The sequence below is a fragment of the Capsicum annuum genome, chromosome 8 (genome assembly GCF_002878395.1).
Source record: "Capsicum annuum cultivar UCD-10X-F1 chromosome 8, UCD10Xv1.1, whole genome shotgun sequence".
Classification (NCBI taxonomy): Eukaryota; Viridiplantae; Streptophyta; class Magnoliopsida; order Solanales; family Solanaceae; genus Capsicum; species Capsicum annuum.
This window is the reverse complement of record NC_061118.1, coordinates 167,577,232-167,600,038: the sequence shown is the minus strand read 5'-3', so window position 1 is coordinate 167,600,038 and position 22,807 is coordinate 167,577,232. Positions and strand designations below refer to the sequence as shown.

The 22,807-nt window shown below is 27.3% G+C and overlaps 2 protein-coding genes across 2 annotated transcripts; both read left to right on the top strand.

Moving 5' to 3' along the window:
* Window positions 1–7,288: 7,288 nt before the first annotated feature.
* LOC107840319 (transcription factor HHO6) lies at window positions 7,289–10,208 on the top strand. Its single transcript, XM_016684152.2, has 5 exons — window positions 7,289–7,811; window positions 8,325–8,572; window positions 8,678–9,077; window positions 9,502–9,578; window positions 9,675–10,208. The coding sequence occupies exons 1-5, from the start codon at window positions 7,598–7,600 to the stop codon at window positions 9,957–9,959; spliced, it is 1,224 nt and encodes a 407-aa protein (XP_016539638.1). The 5' UTR covers window positions 7,289–7,597; the 3' UTR covers window positions 9,960–10,208.
* A 9,300-nt stretch (window positions 10,209–19,508) lies between these two features.
* Window positions 19,509–22,518, top strand: LOC107879983 (la-related protein 6C). Its single transcript, XM_016726904.2, has 10 exons — window positions 19,509–20,141; window positions 20,601–20,682; window positions 20,770–20,864; window positions 20,951–21,022; window positions 21,117–21,196; window positions 21,295–21,373; window positions 21,487–21,534; window positions 21,629–21,697; window positions 21,791–21,883; window positions 22,023–22,518. Exons 1-10 carry the CDS (start codon window positions 19,749–19,751, stop codon window positions 22,275–22,277), a joined length of 1,266 nt encoding a protein of 421 aa, XP_016582390.2. The 5' UTR covers window positions 19,509–19,748; the 3' UTR covers window positions 22,278–22,518.
* Window positions 22,519–22,807: the final 289 nt, after the last annotated feature.

The window sequence follows — 22,807 nt, the reverse complement described above, 5'->3', positions numbered from 1 at the left end:
AATAAAAATAAAAAATTGTGAACTGGTCGTTAAATTATCACAAAATAGTCCTTAGCTAATTCGATTTCTTAATGATACATTAAATAAATGACAGTAAATTTTAACAAACATTATTATCCGTTAAACAATGCAACAATTATAACAAATAGCGGATCCAGGATTTAAGGATAGTGAATGCTTACAAAATTTAAAAACTGAAAAAAAGTAAAAATTCACCTCAATGAGGTTCGAACCCGAGGCATTTCTTCCCGTGGAGAAGCTTAAAATCAACCTAAACGTCAATGCACCCAACCTACTTTTTGTTTTAGTAGGTGCTTTTATATATTATATACTCCCTCCATCTCACTTTATGTGTCGCCATTTGATCGGGTATGGAATTTAAGAAATAAGGGAAGACTCGGTAAAGTTTACCAAATTATCCTTTATCAAAAAATGTGTCAATATCTTTTTTTTTTAATTAAGTGGGATCAGTAAGGGTAAAAGGGTAATTGTGCCTTTAAAAAGTTGCCAAATAAGAAAAGGCGACACTTATTTTGGGACGGATTAAAAAAGAAATGATGACACATAATTTAGGACAAAGAAAGTACTTATTTTTGTATACTTTTTTATATAATTTTATTTATTTACGTCGAATTCGGTGGATGTTGAATCACTCTATAAATGAATATGAGTCCGCCCCTGATTGTAACTCAATTCTAAATTATTTGCAATTTAATGTAACCAAAATGCTATTAGTTCTCCAAGATAATAGCAATATAAGAATAAATTAATGCATTTGAAAAAGAAAGGTGGAATATTAAAATGATTTGTAATTTTGCTGGGGGTGTCAGTGTAATTATAATATTTATAAACTATAGGTGTGTGTGTGAATAAGATTCTTAGGTGTACTACAACTAGAAATGCGTAGTAGTATGGAGTATTATTTATTCCGAAGAAAATTGGATGATTAGAAAAGAATATAAATGTGGAGTGATCTAAACGTCAAAACAGAAAGACGCCGTTAGACTTAAAAGTTAAATCTACCCCATCGGAAAATTCTTTTATCTTTAGGGTATTTTGATATGAAAAATAAATTAAGTGTTTACTACTATTTCTTTTCTATTCATTTTATATATATATATATATATAAATAGTATTGATAATTTAGAAAAATATTATGAAAGGTAAGATTGAGCAATGGGTGTGAAATAGTGGAGATGAAGCTATGTAGATAGGATGAAAATAAAGTGTGTTGGAGGATCTACACGACATAATGAATATAAAATAGCATATGAGAAATTTATTCTTTTTCCTATTTTTACTTTTAAAAAAAAATCCTAAAAAGACTCTTTTAAAATAAACTAAATTTTTTTCTTTTTTTTAATTAAAGAAAATTAAAATCTTTATTATTCTCCAAACTTAAAAGTTAATTTCCACATTGAAAAATGATAATAAATAAATGACCATTCATTAAAATAATACTCCCTCCATGTCATTTTAGTTGACCCTCTTTTTAAAAATATTTGTTTCAATATAGTTGTCTCATTGATGAAATCAAGAGGATTTTAATATGTTCTTCCAATAATATTCTTATCATTAAATGACTACATAAGTTGTATATATTCAAATTTATATTTTCAAAGCATAATTAATAAGGCTAATTTGGTAAAATATACCTCTAATAAATATTTTTCTTAATGAATATTCTAAGTCTATAGGGTTCAACTAAAACGAAACGGAGGGAGTAAAACTTCAATTGTCTATTTTGAATATTTGAGTGCTGCAGTCCATATTGAATTAGTTATAGCACTACAAAACTCCAATTGTCCATTGTATAGGATTATGGAATTGCGTATTAACACACAAAATCAATGACCGGAGAGTTTCAATCTTAATTTCTAGTATAATTTAGGTCTACAAGTTAAATTTTAAATTTAAATTTCTTTTCTCATATTAATAATTTTATATAAGGTAAATTTTTAATTGATTTAGAAATGTTAAATATTATGATTTCTTACCTAAATCAAATAAGGACTTTAATTAATTTCAAATTTCTAAATATTAGAATGATAATTAAATAACAATTATTTGAGAATACAATAGATGAAGAAATTATAATAACCAAATTTTTGTAGTGTTACAGTTTTATAGTTGAGAAAAAAAGGAAAACAATAAACCTTTTATGACTGGTCCTTGACAAGAAAAATCTTCTGTGATCTAACAAGGCTCAGATCGAATCGCGTAAAATTTAACGATTCAAATCTAATTCAAATTTTTAAATGTTGCAGTTTTACGGTAAGAAAGAGAAAAACAACGAATCTATTTATTTTTTTTTCCTTCTTGAGAAAAAATATCTCCCTTTCTTTAAAGTTAATATTCTTGTAGACGAAAATCTTCATCTCATTCTGATTGTGAAAATAAAATTTCAACCCAAAACAATTCGCAATTGCAAGCAATTATATATAGCTTGTTCAAAATAAATGTAACACGTATAACACACATGAATCTGATTGTATAATGTAAGTAGAAACTTGAAATAACTTAAGAACAACGCCATGATAGTTATCTAGCTTGTTGAGTGTTGAAACAAAATTATAGTATTCCTTATCCCTTCAAACAGAGGAAAAAATTATATAGTCTTTTAATGAATGACAAAAAGTTCAAATCATTTTTCTAACGATCTTCGTAGTTTTAATATTATATATATATATATATATATATATATATATATATACTAACTATATAATTTTCAAATATAATTTGTAAAATATTTTGATAACAACAAATCAACACAGTTTACCTTGATCAAGTGTTACAATAGCGGTTATTTTATTCGAAGATTCGAACCTCACCTCATCTATCTGAACAATGTTTTTATAGTCTAATACTAAATTATTAATTAATAATTATTATAAATATAGTTATAATTAGTTGAACCAAGGATTAATAATTGAACATAGCTATCACAAAAGTGTATTTGTACGATATAATTTATATCTAAATAAATAAGTGATTAAATTTTTTTATTTTTTAATCAACTTATTATAACAAATTTAAACAAATTAACTTTACTAAATTTTACTTTAGACTTATTTCATCGAAATAATATCTTTATCGGTCTAGTTTAATTAGTGTTGTCAATGGTACGATTCATTTTTATAACTTGTAAGTTTCAAATATAATTTTTTAAAAAATAAATGTCCATATTAATGATTCTATTAACTTCAAATTACTAATTATAAAAAATTTAAACAAAATTTTAATATGTTTCACTCAAACTTCATCAAGTGTTTTAAGAATTTAGGGGTATTTGTTATTCGACTTGATTCAAATTTATAGGATCTTATTAATAAGTTTCAAATATAATTTGAATAAATAAATTATTATATCAAATTATTAAAATAAATTAATATACTTAATCTAATATATATATATATTCTTCCTAATTATATGAAGATAGATACAAATTGTTTGTCGTGGATAAAATCACTTACTATATATATATATATATATATATATATAACTACAGTCTACAACATAATAGATTTCATAGCAATGAGTATAAATTTTTAGTCATAAACCATATAAAATATGTATATAAATTTTAGCCAAATATATTGCTACAAATGTTACGAAAAAAATATTGTGGTTAAATTATTTAGCAAAATAACTTTTTACATTTAACCACAACGTATTTTGTTAGTATATTCATCTATAGACAAATATAAAATAACAAAATTTTAAACATGCCAAAACATGTTATTATTGAAACTTTGAGTGAATTTGAGACTTTCTTTCAAATATCACTTATATTTGATTTAGGAACACAATATTACTCAACTATCACTATTTTCCTAAAAAAATACTACACACCTCAAAAATATTCTTCTCTCTTAGTTGACATGTCATATCATTAAAATCATATTTTTAAATAATAAATCATTTAATTCATCAAACCATTTACTCAAAATTATAACTTTATTCTTTAAAAAAATAAATGCATTAGTTTAATTTTTCTGTTTAGAATTTCTTTATCATACTCAATCTTTATCATATTATTTTAAATGCAAATGAAAATCTCTAGATAACTTATGTAATTTAGTGATATTATTTTCTTTAGAGAACAACTGATTTTTGCAGGCAATTATATATAAAAACCTGAATGATTATCTAGGAAAATAACTCTAGAAAAAATATGTAAATACCTAAGTATGAGAATTTCTTCTTAATAAATTAATATATATTTTTAAAAAGATAAAACTATTATTTTGGTTAAATGAGTATGCGGAGTTAATATGTTTATTATTTTTTAAAAAATGATGGTTTACTGACATGACATGCTAATTAGAAGAAGAGAAAACTTTCAAGGTACTTAGTGATTTTTTGAAAAAAATATTAATAACTGAGTGATATTACTGTCTTAGCAAAAACAAAATGTGATTTTTATAAGCGACTCCAAAAATATTTATAACAATCCAAGAAAATAACTTTAGAAAAAATTTGAAAGTTTAAGTAATGAAAAGAGATTTCTAAGCATGAAAATTTATTCTTAATAAATTAATATATTTTGTAAAGAAAATAATAAGAATATAATTTTGACTAAATAAGTTTGATGATTCAAATAAGTATATTATTAAAAAAAAATTAATAACATGGCCCGTTAGTTAGAAGAGAAAGAGACATATAAGATACTTTTTTTTTTTTTTTGAGAATAGTAGTGATAGTTGAGTCATATGACTATCTCTAAAAAGATAAAAATAATTTTTTTAGGAAATTCAAAAAATATGAATGCCATTGAGAAAAATAACCCTTGAAAAAATATATGTTAAATTTTAGTACCGATAAATTTTTCTAAGTTTGATGAGTTAAATGGGTCTAGTCTGTTTTTAAAAAGTTTTTTTATTGACATTTATGTCAACTAAGAGAGAATAAGATTTTTGAGGTGTTTACTATTTTTTGAGGAAAAAAGTGATAGTTGAGTGATATTGTGATCCTAAATAAAACATAAGTGATATTTGAAGAAAATTTTTAAAACTCAGTTGACTATTTAGGAAATTCACCCTTAAAACTTTATTTTCATATAATAATTTTCATATTCATTAAAAAAAATCATAAAATCAAACTAGATAAAAAAATAAATAAAATAATTTAATTAAATTTCTTAAAATATGTACAAAGTAGAAACTATGTTACATAATTAAAAGTTGAAGTAAAATTAAACAACTACAAACGTAAAAAAAGAAAATATAACTAACAATTAATAAATAAATTTTTACTAATTAATTTTTATTTTCTTAATTATATATTACTACATTTGACAATTATTTAATTATAGAACTGTTAATTAAGAAAATTAAATAATTATAAATAGAATACATAAATTATTCATTTTCATGTATTGGGATAGTTTTTGATGTATTGAAAAATGGTATAATAAATAAAGTAATGTTAGAAATTCAAATTTAGGATTGAAAGGGATAAAAATGTCTTAAAACTAACTAGTTTATAATGTGAGTAGGATTTATTACTATTTATGGCCAAAAAGATTTTTCTTTTACTAAAAATAGTTGTTTCATATTAGTTGTCCATCTCACTAAATTAAAAAGGCATTAATTGAAAATTTTTCATATTATCCTTGCAATAAACTCTTTTTGAAAGTATTTACACTTATTTATAAAATTTCAAAAAAAAATTGACTTTTTGTGGAGTGAAATAGTAAAATTACCTTTTTGTTACTGCTTTTATTCCAAATTAAGTGAACTTTTAAGTTATTTTTCAATGTTTAAAATAAGTGAATTGATTCATTATTCAAGAGACATGTTGAAAATTTCTTTCAATTTTATCCATCATTTACACTGTTATGAGTTTCAAGAGACTTAATTGATTTTATTTTTATGTGGCTGAAATTTCAAAAGTAACTTGATAATATCTAAAAGGATAAGAATGAAAATTAAAAGATAATTTATGTCTCAATTTTTTTTAATATGCAAGCTTTGAAACAAAAATTTACTTATTTTAAATTAGAGAATATAATGACTTATTAACACGTGTAGAGAGGAAAAAATCAACTAATATAAAATGGATGGAGTATATGTTTTATTCTATGGTAATATTATCTCTCAGTTGTATTTAATTTTTTTCCCAAAATAAAATACTCTTTTTATTTTATTTTACTTGATATTTTTTTATTGAACACATTTATTAAAAAAATATTAATTAAAAGTGTATTTTACAAACTAAATCCTATTAATAACGTTTTGAAACTCTAAATCGAACTATTACTATTTTCTTTAATTATTTGCTACTGAGGATAATACGAAAAAGAATTAACAAAAAGACTTTTGATTTATAAAAATAAATAACTAATTTGAAATAATTTTTTTTTTGTTTTTTCAAAAAATGGCCAAGTATAATAGACGGAGGGAGCAAGTAGAATCATCTTTTAGGTGATTTTAAGTAGACAAACTTCAAGAGTACTTTGTAGTTTGTACTCAATTTAGCGTATGGTACACTTGACAAATGTGAAGAATGATTTTGAGATATCTTTTTGAAATTATTTCTATATGTTTGATAATAAATATTATTTAGTTTTCTAATTATCTTATTCTATCTTTAGGGGTCGTTTGGTGCAGAAAATAAGTGATACTTCCTTCATTTTAAAATGATTGAATTATTGAGGTATGACAGACATCTTAATAAAAATCTTTTAGGACATAAATTGTAGGTTAGTCTCCACTATTATCCTTTTAATTGTTCTTAAGTTACTCTCTTAGAAAATTTGAAGTACTTAAGAATCTCATTAAATGAAAGAGTAAAATTGAAAAAAATGTCAAACATAACTCTTGAAAAATGAACAATTCATTTATTTTGGAAATTGAAAAATAGTTCACCAATTTATTTATTTTGAAATGGAGGGAATAACTAATTTCGAAATTAATTTTAGAATGAGCATATTGCATATTTTGTTGGAATGAGATACGTGAAACAACTCACTTTGAATTAGTTATCTAGATATTATATTGTTGTTTTTATCTTACCTTGAAGGTAAAATAGCTAATGTAGAGATAATTAATTTTGAAATTTTATTTTCAACTAAATAATCTGTTATAGTATAAATGATGTTATAAGTAATCTCATAAATAAGATATCAAGTATAAATATTAAGAATATATTATTATTATTTTTACTTTTACTATAAGTAATAAAGAAGAAGAAAAGAATACTTTATTTATTGTCTAGAAGTATGTATAGAGAGAGGGAGAATTTAGACCATTGAAAATGAGGAATCTAAATCAAAATCTAAAGAGATAAAATATGCGACGACGCGAAATATATACTCTGAGTATATATATATATATATATATATATATACCCCTCCCTTCTCTTCCTTTCTTTTCTGTCAAAACCCGCAAACGTTGTTTAACAGAATCTTCTCCTCCTTCTTACCCCCCCACCCCCCTTCTCCCCCCCCCCCCCCCCACCCCTCTATATATATAGATTCGTTGTCTTTCTCTTTTCTTCCTAATTTTCATATTTGGGGTTCCATTTCTTATTGATTGTGAAAGTAACTGAAGCAATATTTATAGATAAAGATCTAGCTAGTTGAAGATCTGGTGAAATGGGTTCGATCCCACCTGAATTGAGCTTAGATTGTAGACCAAGTTTTGTTCCTGAATCCGTTACTGATTTTCTTAGAAAAGTTTCTTTGATCCGTCATATACCTGATAAACTAGCACAGATTGATGATTATATATCCAGACTTGATGATGAAATGAGGAAAATTGAAGCCTTTAAACGCGAGCTTCCTCTTTCTGTTCTTCTTGTTAAAGACGGTTAGTTCCTTTTTCTTTTTTTTCTTTTTTATAATCAATTATCTTGTTTAAGTAGTTGAGGGTTCGAGTACGCTGAAGGGTAAGTGAGAACAGTATTTGATCCTCGTAGAGTACTCAACCTTAGTGATTGTTTTGTGATATGATATTTTTGGTGTGTTAATTGTCTTTGGATGTTTGGGTATTGATTTTATTGACTACTTTTTCATGGGTAATGTTTCATTTGTGTGATTGATTATGCGAATGGGAAAGCAAAATATGGTTGGTGCTAGTCTTGATTGACAGAGTTACCTGATAACTAATGTCAGGTATACCCGTGGATTTAGTCAGAGGTGCGCGAAAGTTGGCCTAGACACCACGGTTATGGAGATGGTTAAACTTTTTTAGATGTTTGATGGTTGTTTTTGTATCATTAGTACTATGTACATGTTCTTGTTTGTTTTTGTTGAGTATTGTGAATGGAAAGATGGAGGGTGTTGATTATTTTTCTGATGGTGATGGTTGTTGTTATTGCAGCTATTGGAACTTTGAGAGAAGAATCAATGCAATATAGAAAATCAAGAAAAGAACCAGTATTGGAAGAGTTTATTCCACTGAAGAAGAGTTTGGATGAAGATACTAAAGCTGAAATCACGGCTAAAGATAAGGACAGTAGAGAAAAGATGAGTTGGATGAGCTCTGTGCAGCTCTGGAACAGTGAATCTCACTGTGAAAAGACCGATGAAGTGAATAATAAGCAGCCATCTAAATCAGAATTGAAAGTGGTGAGAACATAACTGACTTGATTTTCTTATTATAGACGATGAAATTGTTAGATTGTTTCGTGTTCATCTTTGCTGATCAAGTTTTTGCTTACGACTCTTTGATAGGATACTCGGAAATCCCTTGAAGAAGAAGGGCATAGTTCAATAACTGAAGATCCATTCCGGTCGTATAAAACCATGAATGTGGGAAAGGCATTTTCACCTTTCAAGGGGTTTTCAGTGGCAGCAGTTAGGAAGGACAATAAAGATGAGCTACCAGGAGTAACAGGATTATCGCTTCATACTCCTGGAATTGCGAAGCTGAGGGAGGATACTGTGACTAGTGGTTTGAATTCAAAACACAATGGTAGCAGAGGTGGATTATCTAGTGCAGCAGGTTGCCAATCAAATATAAGGACTGGATCACTGGCTCAGCAGCAGTCTGCTAGAAAGCAAAGAAGATGCTGGTCACCAGAACTGCATAGGCGATTTGTCGATGCACTCCAACAACTTGGGGGTTCACAAGGTAAGAACTTTATGCTGTTCTTCAAGTGCAGATGAACTTCTGTATGAAATTGTGACGACACCTGTTGTTTTCAAGAATCTGACTCTTGTGTTTCCTTATTGTATAATAGAATTAAGTGTCTATTGAGCATAGGAGTCTATGATGTTTGGTATAGACTTGGTGGTTGATGAATTAGGAGAATTTAACTCGAGTGTTGTATGGATCATTGGAGTCCTGTGTACATTTTCGTGAATGCATGATATATCACAAGTTAGGAAATTGACATCTTTGCTATACATTACGATAGTCCTCTAGTGAAAATATATATAAAATGATTTCTCAGTAGCTGCCAGACTGTTGAAACAAGATTGAATTAAAAATTTCCAGTTCAATTGTTCTGTCATTTATCAACTGTTGCTCATATTATTTTCTGGCTTCCTTGCAGTTGCAACTCCTAAGCAGATTAGAGAGCTCATGCAAGTGGATGGCCTAACAAATGATGAAGTAAAGAGTCATTTGCAGGTGAGTTTGAACTCACACTATTTTGTGTGAAGTACCATTATGTGTTGTTTGTTTATGAATTTGACCATATTAATAAATACATTCATATGATTTCAGAAATATCGGCTTCATACACGAAGGGTTCCAAATTCACAGACCCAACCAGCAAATAAGTCTGGCGTGGCTCTGGGAAATTTATGGATGTCCCAAGGCCAATACGTGGAATCCTCAAAGCGCAGTAGTTCTCAATCTGGTTCCCCTCCCGGTCCTCTACACTTGGCTGTGAGTTGTGGCGGTACTTCCACGACTGTGGGTGATAGCATGGAAGAAGAAGATGATGTAAAATCTGAGAATCACAGCTGGAAAAACCATGTTCACACCTCTGGAAAGATTGATGTATAGATCTCCACCATGAATTTTGCAGATAAGATTATATACATTGGAGGAATTAACTACCATAAATCGATACCCTATATACTTATTATATATAAATCTTGAGAGAGATGTGAAATTTTGCAGGATTAGATCTCCTTTTTATGTCTGTGCATTTCGAACCGTGTTCTAGTTATTTGTTGTTTCAGTATAAGGAACTTGAATTTAAGTCCACAACACTTGAGAAATGAATGAGCAATGCCTTTCTGGGATCAAGTACATTACTAGTACTAGTTTTAAGTAGCAGGATTCATCATTGCAGATGAATTTCTTGATGCTTTAATTATATCAGGTTTAGTTGACTCACTCTTATCCAATGACTTGTAACATATACAATATTATCTTGTGAAGAGGAGGTTTCTTTGATCTAAAGAAATATGTGGAAAAACTTTTTTTCCTTTAAGAAAGTGAAACATGGATGCCTTCTAAGATTAGGCAAAGACCAAAATCACCTAACTATATAGCTTTTGTCTTCCACAAGACAAGGTCTTGGTCCATATTCAAAAGATTGGATCTCTTTTTTTAATAATGTGTCTTAGTCTGTCACTCAAAGAAAATCAGATAAGTTGCTCAAAAAGAAAATGAAATTTGGAAAAAAGTAAAAAGCTAGAAGGAAAAGAATAGAAGCATCTTGTATTTGTTTAGTGTCCAATTTTAAATTAGAAAATTCATTTGTCAATCATGATTTTCAAGGGGCTCTTTATGTGGATCAAGAATTGATTTATGTAGCAGGTTGTATAAGTTGTACTATGACCTGTTAAGGATATTTCCAATTACATCTAATCTATAATAATATAATTAAATATATGTAGGTTCATGCTCTTGAAGAATCATGAGATATCTTGTGAAGTAAAATAGACAAGGCAAGATTTGGTCTTATCCTCAACAAGATACTACTATTATACATATCTTCAATTAAATATGTTGTCTGTTTTTTCTCATTTATTACAAGCATTAGGTAGTTCCCTAATGCTCTACTATTTGAAAAAAAAAAATAGATGGACCACTTTTGCCTCCTTCAAGACAGGTGTAAAACAAACACTTGTAGACATCAAGAAAGGAATCTGGCTTTCTTTTTTATTTGACAATGCAACTAAAAAAAGAAGAGGTATCAAAGAGAAGAAGGACAGTGAGAAAGATGATAAACAAAAGCAAATTGTTAAGACAAAAAAGAGAGAGAGAGAGGAGAATCTTCACACACATATGAAGGCAAAGAAAGAATAGTCCAAATTAATAGTAGATGGAGTTAAGTTGAAGTATCTTTGATTTTTGTTCAACCAAAAATCTTGTGGGAGTGTCCCAAGGCTGAAAAAATTCCATTCCTATAAGTCAGAGCAGTCACATGAAATTAATGAAAATATGGGCAAAGTGGGGAGGGTGAGAATTAGCTCTCTCACTTATTCCACTTGAGAAAAAAAATATATAAGATAATTACTAAGTTTTATCCCAAATAAGTTTGAGTCATCTATATGTAATGTAAACTCGGATTGATAATATTAAATCAATTTAGCTCAAAAAATTGCCTCAAATTAATTATTACTTTGGAAATTCTAGATTAAAGCTAGCAATTATCAGAGGTCTTGAGTATAAAAAAATCCTTGGTAGGAAGCGTTACCTCCTAATGAAGCCCTACTTGGCACGAATCAGAATTAATCAAATTTCAATATGGATATCGAACACCAAATAAAAAAGTTAGCAATTGAATTCAATTATAGATATCTATCCACCTTTATAGTAAAGGAGAAAAAAAAAAATAATCAACAAAATCTTGTCTTTATTGTTTTTTTTTTTTTTTTTTTAAGATGGAGAGAGTAGTCCTCTAACCTGTTTTATGTGCCTTAATTTCAAACAAGACAGTGATTGGCTATACAAAACTTTCATTGATAAAATTCTCTGTTATACAAAATAAAATTCAGAAGTCCACAAAAACTTTAAAGAATTCCAAATGTATATATTGCTATCCAAAGAGTATGACAAAAAAGTCTCATTCAGTAGAAAAATAATAGAGAATCTTATGTACTACCAGATTTGTTTAGTGCGCCCACATAGATTTATTATTTTACCACCTCTTTAGTGAAAAAATATATATTAAACCGACACTCTTATAATTATGATTTATTCGATTTAAATGTGATTTATAAATAATTTTTGTATAGTTTGATTCCCATCGTTTGTTTTTATTTATCACTTCTTGACATGATACATTCATTAAGAAAATAATAATTAATATAGTAGGTATTAAAAAATAATTTGAAGAAAAAATAATTAATGTTAAAATAAAGCATGAGAATTTTTTTTAAAAATTTCTTTTTTGATTTGTTAAAGATAATAAGTAAAATAAAAATAAAATTAAAAAAAATAATAACAAATAAAAGCGAACGGAGCGAGTATGAGTTATCACAATCAATTTGATGTACTTATCTTAACACTTGATTGTTTCTGGCACATTTTTGGATCGTCAATTTCTCCAAAAATTATAAATTAATTAACCGTATGCATTTCTTGACAAGAAAAGGATAAACATAGAATAATAACACAGAGATAGAATAATGAATGCATTTTATTCATTGTTTAATATGTTATGTATATAATGTAATATAACTCAAATTAAAGGCGGAATCAATTAGATTTATAAATGAAATTATTTTTACGAACATATAATAAATATTTTAATTTTTTGTTGGACTTCTTTATATATTTATTTTTTCATATTTTATATATAAAAAAAAATTGATTCTGCCGCTGATTCAAATAGAACTACTATAATAAGATTTAATGATCCAGACCAAATCTCTTAGGCCTCATCAAATCAATCCAATTTGCTCATTAAACTCTTATATATTTAATCTCAAGTGTGCTCTTGGTTGTCTTTTTTCTCCGCAGTTAAATATTTTTTTTTCTTCCTCTCTTCAGCTTGATTAATTCAGATTTGTTTTAGTAAATTTCACTTTATGAATACAACACTTGATTATATTAAAGACGAATTTCATTCTTACGATTAGAATTCAAGATCTCTGATTAATAATGTAGAAATACTTACGAATTCACCACAAGAATTGTTGAATTTAGAGATAATTGAGAAAGAAGATTGAATAAACAACTCTTGCAAGAAGAAATGGGCAAAATGATATTTGTGTGTTATTGGTGCTTGCCTCTTCATCATTATTGACCTCTAATCTATCCACCGAACAAGTCGTTATCGTACTTTCAGAATTGTTAAGAATATCCATTTGTGTATCCTTATCACTTTAGTATTTAATTTCACAATATAAAATGTTAGCTTCAAATTAGGTCCAAAACAAAACTGTCTTGTTACATCAACTTCACTATCTATTCATTGTATGTAAAAAAAAAACAACTTATTTAATAAAGAAACAAAAAAAAGAAAAGAATCAATAAAAATTGAAAATTAGCTAGGTAATGTGACTTTCAGAAATTAATGCATTCAAATAGTGTAACATCTTTATCAAAGTCGTGAGGATGAGTTATTTTGTATTAACCATCCCTTTTTCTAATGGTCAATTTTTTATTTTTATTTTTAAAGAAAAAACATGTCAAGAGTAAAGACATCAAGATATTTATCATGGGACTACCAAACATTATTCTATTTTTACAAAATATTTTGCACATTGTTAGAGTAACAAAGAATATTCCATAGGTTTCACTATAAATACTTTTGTTTTTCTTTTTCTTTCAGGTACAAAAATATATTTTGTAAAATGCCTAAAGGAAAAGGTTTAATTTACTGTAGTTCTTTCCATCTTGTTTTATTGTATATTATAAAATGCCAAAAAAATCACTGTAAAATGTCACACAAAAAAAGAAAAAAATAGTAAGTTGATATTTTTCGACAATCTTTTTGTACACATTTTTGAAGATTTAAGTTTGAAGAAAAAGTTAAAATGCTAAATAGTCCAAACTTGAAATGATGTTGGGCTTTCACAAAAAGTGAGCCTCTTTTCTAAGCAAGCAAAGATCCATAGGACAATGTGTTTTGCATACACCAACTCATGAGAATACTAGGTTGAGTTCAATATACATTTCTAAAGTCAGAGGCAACAAAATCAGTTCATTTTTAATAACTTTTAAATTATTACTCCCTCGGGAGCTGTTAAATGGTCATAATTTTTTAGTCATAAATGTACAAAAATCATACTAACCTTTTCCTTAAATAAAAAAGAAGTAAATTTTTAATATTAACTGCAACTAAAATTTATGTGGGATAAGTTATTACTATCATTAAATGTGAAGGAAAATTATTAAATTAGCTTTTGAACTTATCACAATAATAAATTTATTATTATATAAAAGTCATTCAATTCTAAAGTTTATCACATTTTTTTTAAAACATTAGCTAGGATTGTTAAATATGAACGATGTAATTTTTATAATGTGTCAGTATTTATTATATTTAAAGTATTTTGAATTTTGATTGCAAATATTGAAATATTTTCAAATTAGACTTAAAAAATTAAAATTTATTTAAATATAATTTAAATATATTTAAATATAATAATTAATAAAATTATTTAATTAGAGCACATATTTTTTGCCATAATTTTTTGGCCCAAAAATGGCTATAAATGTATAAAGACTATATTAAATTTTTAGTACTCTCCTAGGTTGTTGATAACTAGGTCAAATAAACTTCTTTGAAAAAAGATTACAAAAATACAATACTAAATTTATGTTGTGTCTACATAAAGATTAAATTTTTTTATAATGAAATTAAACACTAAATTTCATCACAATAATATATTTTACGATCTAATTAAATTAGATTTTTAATCATTTGATTTGATTTGATACAATCTTCTCGAGTCTTACCAGTAAATTTGAATTATAATTTAAATAGATCAGTGATTATAATATAGCTATTTTTAATTAACTAATTATAGCCGATTTAAATAAAATTTTACTGCGTTTAAACTTAAGTTTTATCTTGATCAGATATTTTGATAATTGTTATGACTCTCAAACATTATTTTTTGGAATAATACTTTTCTGATCTATTATTAAATTGAATTAACTAATAATTACTGCAAATGTAATTATTTTTAGTCGAACAAGGATTAATAACTGAACATTATAATTATAAAAGTGTATCTATACAATAATTTATATCTAAATAAATGGATAATTGAATTTAATTGCTTTTAATCAACTAATTATATTAAATTTAAACAAATTAATTTCACTAAATGTTACGTTATGTTTGTCCGATAATTGTAATACCTTTATTGCAATGGCGTCGATAGAAGTTCAATGTTTTAAAATGAAATCTATGTAAGAAGTTATAGTCAATTTTTGGATGAAAGAAAACCTATTTATAAAGAGAAAAATGAATAAATTAAATTTTATTTTTTTGACTTAATTATCGATTAGAAGATTTAGCTTGTATGAATTATTATTGATTTAATACCAATAATGAGCTATTTTAGTATCTTAAGCATACATATATATTTTCACGATTAAAATTAATTGATAGCCTTGTCTCACATATAGAGTATTTGAAGTGTCATTAGAGTTGTCGACGATTGGATCCAATTTTATAGCTTGTAAATTTTAAATGTAATTTTAAAAAATAAGTAATTAAATTAACTTTGATTAACTAATTATATCAAACCTAAATAAAATTTTAATAAGTCTCACACAAGCTTATCCTAATCAAGTGTTAGGAGAATTAGTATTTATTATGCGTCTCAAATCAATTTCATAAAATCGTTATTATAGCTATTATATGTCCTTTAATTTGTTATTTTCTAATAGTACGTAAAAATTGTGGTAAAATAATTTGTGTTCTAAATTTTAAAGATAGAATATTTTTATGTCACAAATATATCAATTTTAAAAGTTAAATGACGTTTATGTTTGAATTTTTTTATGTGGTAGAATCAATGTTATGTAATAGCAGATAAATTTTACCTATCTTTGATTTCAGTTATTCAATTTTTCAATTCTTTTTTAATTTTCACCTACAAGATGCCTAATGTAAGTGAAAAAATTATTTTTTACACGATAAAAGTTAATTTAGCAATAGTAACCTCAGCTTGTAGCCGTGATAAATTATTTCAAACAAAATATTATAATTAATCAATATTTCTACTTCAGGTTATTAAGAAATGTGAAAACAATTAAATGTGGATATAGTTAATTTTTATTTAGAGTACTAAGAAATTATGACAATGATTTGCTTAATAGCTACAAGTGAGTGATTATTTTGGGTTGATGTTCATTAGGGTCAACAATTATGAACTCTATGATTTTTATAATGTGTTGATATCTATCATGTCTAAAGAATTTTGAATTTAGACAATCGTTATAGAAATATTTTTTAATTATATTTTAAAACTATTTAAATATGTTGTTCGATTTTCTTAAACATAAAAATAAAATCACGTAGTTAAAGTTCATAATAACAAATATAATTAATAATTCACCAGTTGTAATTATATTTTTAATTCACCAATTAACAAATATTATAATTAAAGTACGTAGGATCTCAAGACTATAATATTAATGTGTGACTTTCTTGAATTGATGTTTAGCCAATATCGATTTTTTTTGAACTATATAATTTTTATTTTGTGACGATATCTATCATGTCTAAAGTAATTTGAGCTTTGACTATCACTATTAAAATATTTTTAAACTATATTTTTAAAAAAAAAAACTATTCAAATATGTAGTTTAAATTTTTATAAACATAAAAATTAATGTAGTTCCTTAATTAGAAGTCATATATATTAATAAAAATATAAATAATGGTTCCTAAGTTATCAAATCGGCGTAACATAGTGACGCAAGACTATAACATCAATGTATGACTCTCTTAGATTATTGTTAATTAAAGTCGACACTTATGAACTATATGATTTGTATAACTTGTCAATGTCTATCACATCTAAAATTTTTTAAGTTTTTATTAAAATAGTTTCAAATTATATTAAAAATTATTTAATCATGCAAACTTTTAGTTTTAAAACTCGTAAATATTTTTTTTTTATGTATTCTTTTATCATTTATATATAATTTAAGTGTAAGATTAACATAGGGTAATTTTTTTTTTCAACTAAGAAAATTTATATGCGAATTTTTCAAATGTTATGCTGACTTCTTTCCGCTCTACTTCTAAAAATAGATAGAAAAGATTTGAAATGAAAAAAAAAAAATCGTTTGAATTATCATGAAATTTTTTTTAGCATAATTAAAATTGTACAACTGAATTCATAAAAAAATAATTAACTTTTTGTGTTTGAAATTTCGATAAATACTTATTTTATGTAATACTAAACTATGAATCAGATTTCAACAAAAATAAAAAACTAAAAGTCATTCCAAATATTGATAGGTTTTAATATATATATCTATACCTCCTATTTATCTATATAAAATAAATAGATATAAAATTTAATATTAAAGATTAAAAAATAAGAATTATTTATATGATAAAACACATAATTAAGTAGATATGATACATAAATATATAATGTTAAATTAAAAATTTCAAATAATACTACTTTGGTCATACTGATTTTGGATATATGAGAATATAATTAATTAATTTTATATTATTATTTTTAAAGATAATACTCACAAAAATACCTGAACTTTGACCAGATTTTCAGTTGAGCATACTGAACTTTGTGAGAGTCCTATTACACCCTAAACTTTTTAAAGTGGATTTAATTTCCTCCCGAAACTCTATACCCAGTTTCGGCCGTTGGCGGTGTAATACACGCGCCAATCTCGTTTTTACACGTGTATTGGTACGTGTAATACACGCGTCAACCTCATATTTACACGTGTCCAAGTGGACAGATATGTTCCATTAAAATACGAAAAAAAGTCTAGGGGGGTAATAGGACTCCCGCAAAGTTCAGTATGCTCAACTAGAAATTCGGTCAAAGTTCAGGTATTTTTGTGAGTATTATCCCTTATTTTTATCCTAAGCTATTCTTTTCAAGCAATAAGTACTATGCAACCATATTTATGAAAATTATGTTAATTTGTCTATTTTCATGTATTGAGATAGTTTTCAATGTATTGGAAAATAGTAATAAAATAAGTAATGAAAGAATTTTAAATTTAAGATGAAAGGGGTAAAAATGTCCAAAAGAAAACTAGTTTATAGTGTGAATAAGACTAAATAATATTATAGCCAAAAGAATTTTTCTTTCTTATTTTACCCTTGATAAGGATAGTAAATACATCCACGATTTTCAAAATTATTGAATGGTGCATGGATGATTTCAATTCTCAAAATCAAACTTAAGTAACTATTACTACTAGTTTCAATCAATGTTCTAGACATAATGTATGGATCAGAGTAATATGACCCACTCCTTAAGAAAAATATTTTAGGACATAAATTATAGGTTATTTTCCACTATTATTCTTTTAATTGTTCTTAAATTACTCTTCAAGAAAATGTGAAGTACTTAAGAATATCATTGAATGAAAGGGTAAAATTGAAAGAAATTTCTAATATGTTTCTTGAAGAATGAATAATTCATGTATATTTTACATTGAAAAATAGCTCAATAATTCATTTATTCTGGAATGGAGGGAGTACCAAATTTTAATGTTTAATCATTGCATTTTAAAGAACACGTAAGAATAAATATGTAAAATGCATCTCTATTTACTGATTTCTTAATGAGTATGTTAAGTCAATAGGATCAACTAATACGAAACGAAGGAGGTATCTTTCACTTAACTCCTATTTCTACTCCCCCATTTCTACATTAGTGATGTTTTTAGCTTGGGTGCACCTCAAGAAAACCATTCATTAATATGTATCTTTACTAAGTAAATATAATTGGAGTAATAAATATTTTGAATAAGAGTAAAATTGGAATATATAGAGATCAAACATTGGGGTTGTGTGTATCAGCCAACACTTTTCAATACCTTGGATAAGACAATGTATTCAATGTCTAGCAAGTGCTTCCTCTTTCAATAAATATATATGGGAAATTTGAAGAGTTGCTCGAAATAATCATTTTAGACTAAGTTCATTTGATCAAATGAATTCTTCAGATTGTTAAATTTTTAGTTTTTATTTAAAATCTTTCTTTTGTTTGTTCACCACACTTCTGAGGTATTCGTTGCTTGCGTGCTCAGGTAAATTTGCAATAAATTTAAGAAAAATTAATAATTTTCCAATTTTTTCTTTAAAATTTAAATAAAAAGGCGTGTAAGTTGGATAGTGTTGGGTGAATTGAGTTATGTTGTAACTCATTATTTGACTCATTTTTGCCAAAGCAAATCGTGAGTAATTCGGTCATGATCTATTTATTAATTTGACAACTTGTCAATTTGCCATCTACTTTTTAAATAAAAATTATTTTGATTGGATTATTGTTATTTCTTTCTATTTTAATTTTTCCCTTTGACCAATTTATACCACTAAACAGACTATTAATCTTATTTCTAAAAAAAGGAAAAGAAAGAATGTTCTCTTTTTGGTTTTATTTGACCAAAGGTATATGAATAAGGTGAGTGGCTATAGCATGGTCAAGGATCAACAGGAGAGGTAGTTAGTAAACATAGGAATGTATAATTGGTCAAATGTTACTTAACTTGTGGAGAGACACTAGCAATTTTCTAGCTCCACCATTAAACTAGATCAAAAGAGAGAGAAATAAACACTATGGTTATGAACACTTGCTCTTAATAATCATGTTCATAAATCTTCAAGAAAATTTATTATTCTAAGTAGTACACAACAAAAAGATAAAAAAGAAGATAAACAGTATGGCACAATTGCAACCTGAGAGAGTTGCTGAAGAATGTATTCAAGAAACTAGAACAATTTTTGAGGCTAAGGATGTTAAGAAAACCTTGGGTAGTAGTAAAATTAATAGTAATAATAAGGAGGATAGTGCCTCTTTTAAATTTAATGTGCAAGCACCTGAATTTGTACCAAGATCTCATAGTGCTAGTACTACTGCTGCTACAACAACAACTGCCCCAATATCAAGTTATTTTTACCCATATTTTCAGTATCTATCTGGGGGTTCTGCAACTTCTGATTGGTTATATGTTGGTGATCAAGACACAATGTCCTATATTTCCAATCAAAATTTCTCTGGTATGCTTCAAAAAGATGTCCTTCCTGAAGAAGTCAAGAACAAGATCATTAAACAGGTTCATTTTTCTTTTTGATTCTTGATTTGTGCTACATTGGCCTTAGTTTGATCTTATATATATACACTAGTTATTGCATGTAGAAAGAAATTGCTACTGTGGTTTTCGTTTCCTTTTTCAAGCATTTGGGTTAGGAATTAATCCACTGTCCTGAATAATTTGGATTCGCGTCATAGAAAGTCCACCATGGGTTTTTATCGCTCCTAAAAGTTCTAGATTTTCAGGTCTCGAACTCAAAATCTATGATCAAGGGTGAAAGAAGCTTTATTATACAATAATGCATAGAGTCCATTTAAAGCAAATGTGGATTGTCTGCATGCATTATAAGAACCAATACCTCAAGAATACAATTGTAAAACAATGTTCTGTGTGATGAATGTTCTTATATGACATTTGCTTTTATCTTTCCACTTTGACACATTTGTGTATCATAATCTGATGGGATTACTATATTTATAGGTTGAATATCAACTTAGTGACATGAGTTTGCTGGCAAATGAGAACTTATTGAGACAGATGAATAAGGATCTTGAAGGCTTTGGTGAGTATTAAAAGGAAAAAAACTTATTTTTCTCGTTCTTGTTTTGATGTCTCTTGTTTTTAATTTTAACTATATGTATTACTGCAGTCCTAATTTCGTCTGTTTCGGCAACAAAGAAAATCAAGTCCCTCATAACCAACCAGCAGACACTTGCTCATGCTCTCCTGTCCTCTACAAAGCTGGTACTTTTATAAACTTATAGGCTGATGTATTAATTTCATAATGAACATCGATACACGACTCAGCTTTTATGTACTTCGTGATGAAGATTGTAAGCAATGATGGCAAGAAGGTTAAAAGAAGAATTCCATTTACTGAGAAGGATAAAGAGGATTTGCAGGTGCATACATTTTCTTGGATATATTTGTACAGTAGTTTTGACTTGATTCATTTTTGAGTGCTAATACTTTGCATTGGAATTTTCTTACTTTCAGTTACGCACAGTGGTTGCTGAGAATTTACCAGATGATCATTCCCATCACAACATTGAGAAAATATTCAAGGTTGCTGGAAGGTGATTTCTTTGACCCTTTATCGAGCGATAATTTTCATCTAATTAACTGTGTGTCTTAGATAGCAAATTGAACTGACTTGTTATATTTCCAATTCAAGTGTCAAAACCATCCGCGTATGCCATCCCCAGGATCCAAACTTGTCGCGTGCTAGAGGTGACATTGGCATTAGCAACAAGGTATTAAAGACTAGCTCGACTTATTTTTCTGTTCTAAATAGCTCTCTGTGTTCCATTGAGAAGAGATTCTCACTCGGTTTTTTTTTTTGGTTCTTGTTAATTTTGCTTCAAAGCTCCATGCACTGATTGAGTTTGAGAATTCTGAAGCAGCTGAGAGAGCGGTATGTCAATATATTTTCAGCTCAAAAAATTAAGTTCTTGATTTTTACTTGCTTTACTTTTTAGTTATATTTACATTCTTTCGAATTTGATCAGGTTGAGAAGTTAAATGATGAAAGAAACTGGAGAAAAGGCCTAAGAGTGAGGTTGCTCCTCAGACGTACGGTAAGTTCTATTTACCATCTTCTCTATACATTTCTTATTTACTCCAGATCCTCCTCGACTATATATTTATGAAACGTTTCATTAAATTTGCAGCCAAAGTCTGTTCTAAAGAGCAGGAAGTCAGAATTCGATGGCTGTTTTGATGATGATGATGGGCTTCCCTCTGAAGACTCTGACAGCAATAATGTAAGTAATGTCATGGGCCTTGACTCATGGCTAACATCATAAGCTATAGAAAAGCTAAAGCAAGTTTTTTTGTTAGTAAGGATTCCACTTATATGCACTGATAGCGTGTAAATAATCGTGCTATTAAAAATGTTTTTAGGTTGAAGAAGGTGTAGGACCAGCCAAGAAAGCATGGACCAAAGGGCGTGGGAAATTAAGAATGCGTCCTCAAATACATGGTGGTCGAGGCCTGCTTGCTGCACTTCCACAATGCAGCAGTGGCTCGGGCCTAGGTGAAGGACCGGTGAGACAGGTTACGAAAGGTCCAAGAATGCCTGATGGAACAAGAGGTTTCACTATGGGAAGAGGGAAGCCTCTCACTGCTACTGTTATATCTGGAGTACATGTTGCCTAATTGAAGCTTTGTTCAATTTTCCCCCCTTTGGTTACTATATGGCAAATAGTCACCAAATAGAGAGTTTGGATTTCAGAGTTTTTTGAGAGTCCAGAAAATAATGTTATCTTCTACTTTCGTGCACTGTTTTTGAATTATTGTTTCTTTCCTTCATTCAACAAAATGTACAGTATATAGGTCCTATAAGGCTTGCTTGAGCTATTTATACTTTATTTTTGTCCTGGAATCCAGGATTTGATTACGCGTATTTTTGCATTATTGTCAGATTTATTTATCTACCATCTATATTCTTTTACTTTTGAGTTTGTAGCAGCATAGAATGCCTGCATCGCTTGTTCAGATATTTTTTGGTTGCTATACAACGATATGCTGTTATAGAGAGAACATATATTATAAGATTGTTTCCTCAAAAGAACGTAATTCTTATAATAAAATGTTATTATAAAAGATGATTATTATAGAGAAGACGATCTGTATTATCTAAACTCTACCGATTAAAGGAAATGTAGCCTGAAACATAAAGTAGTTGT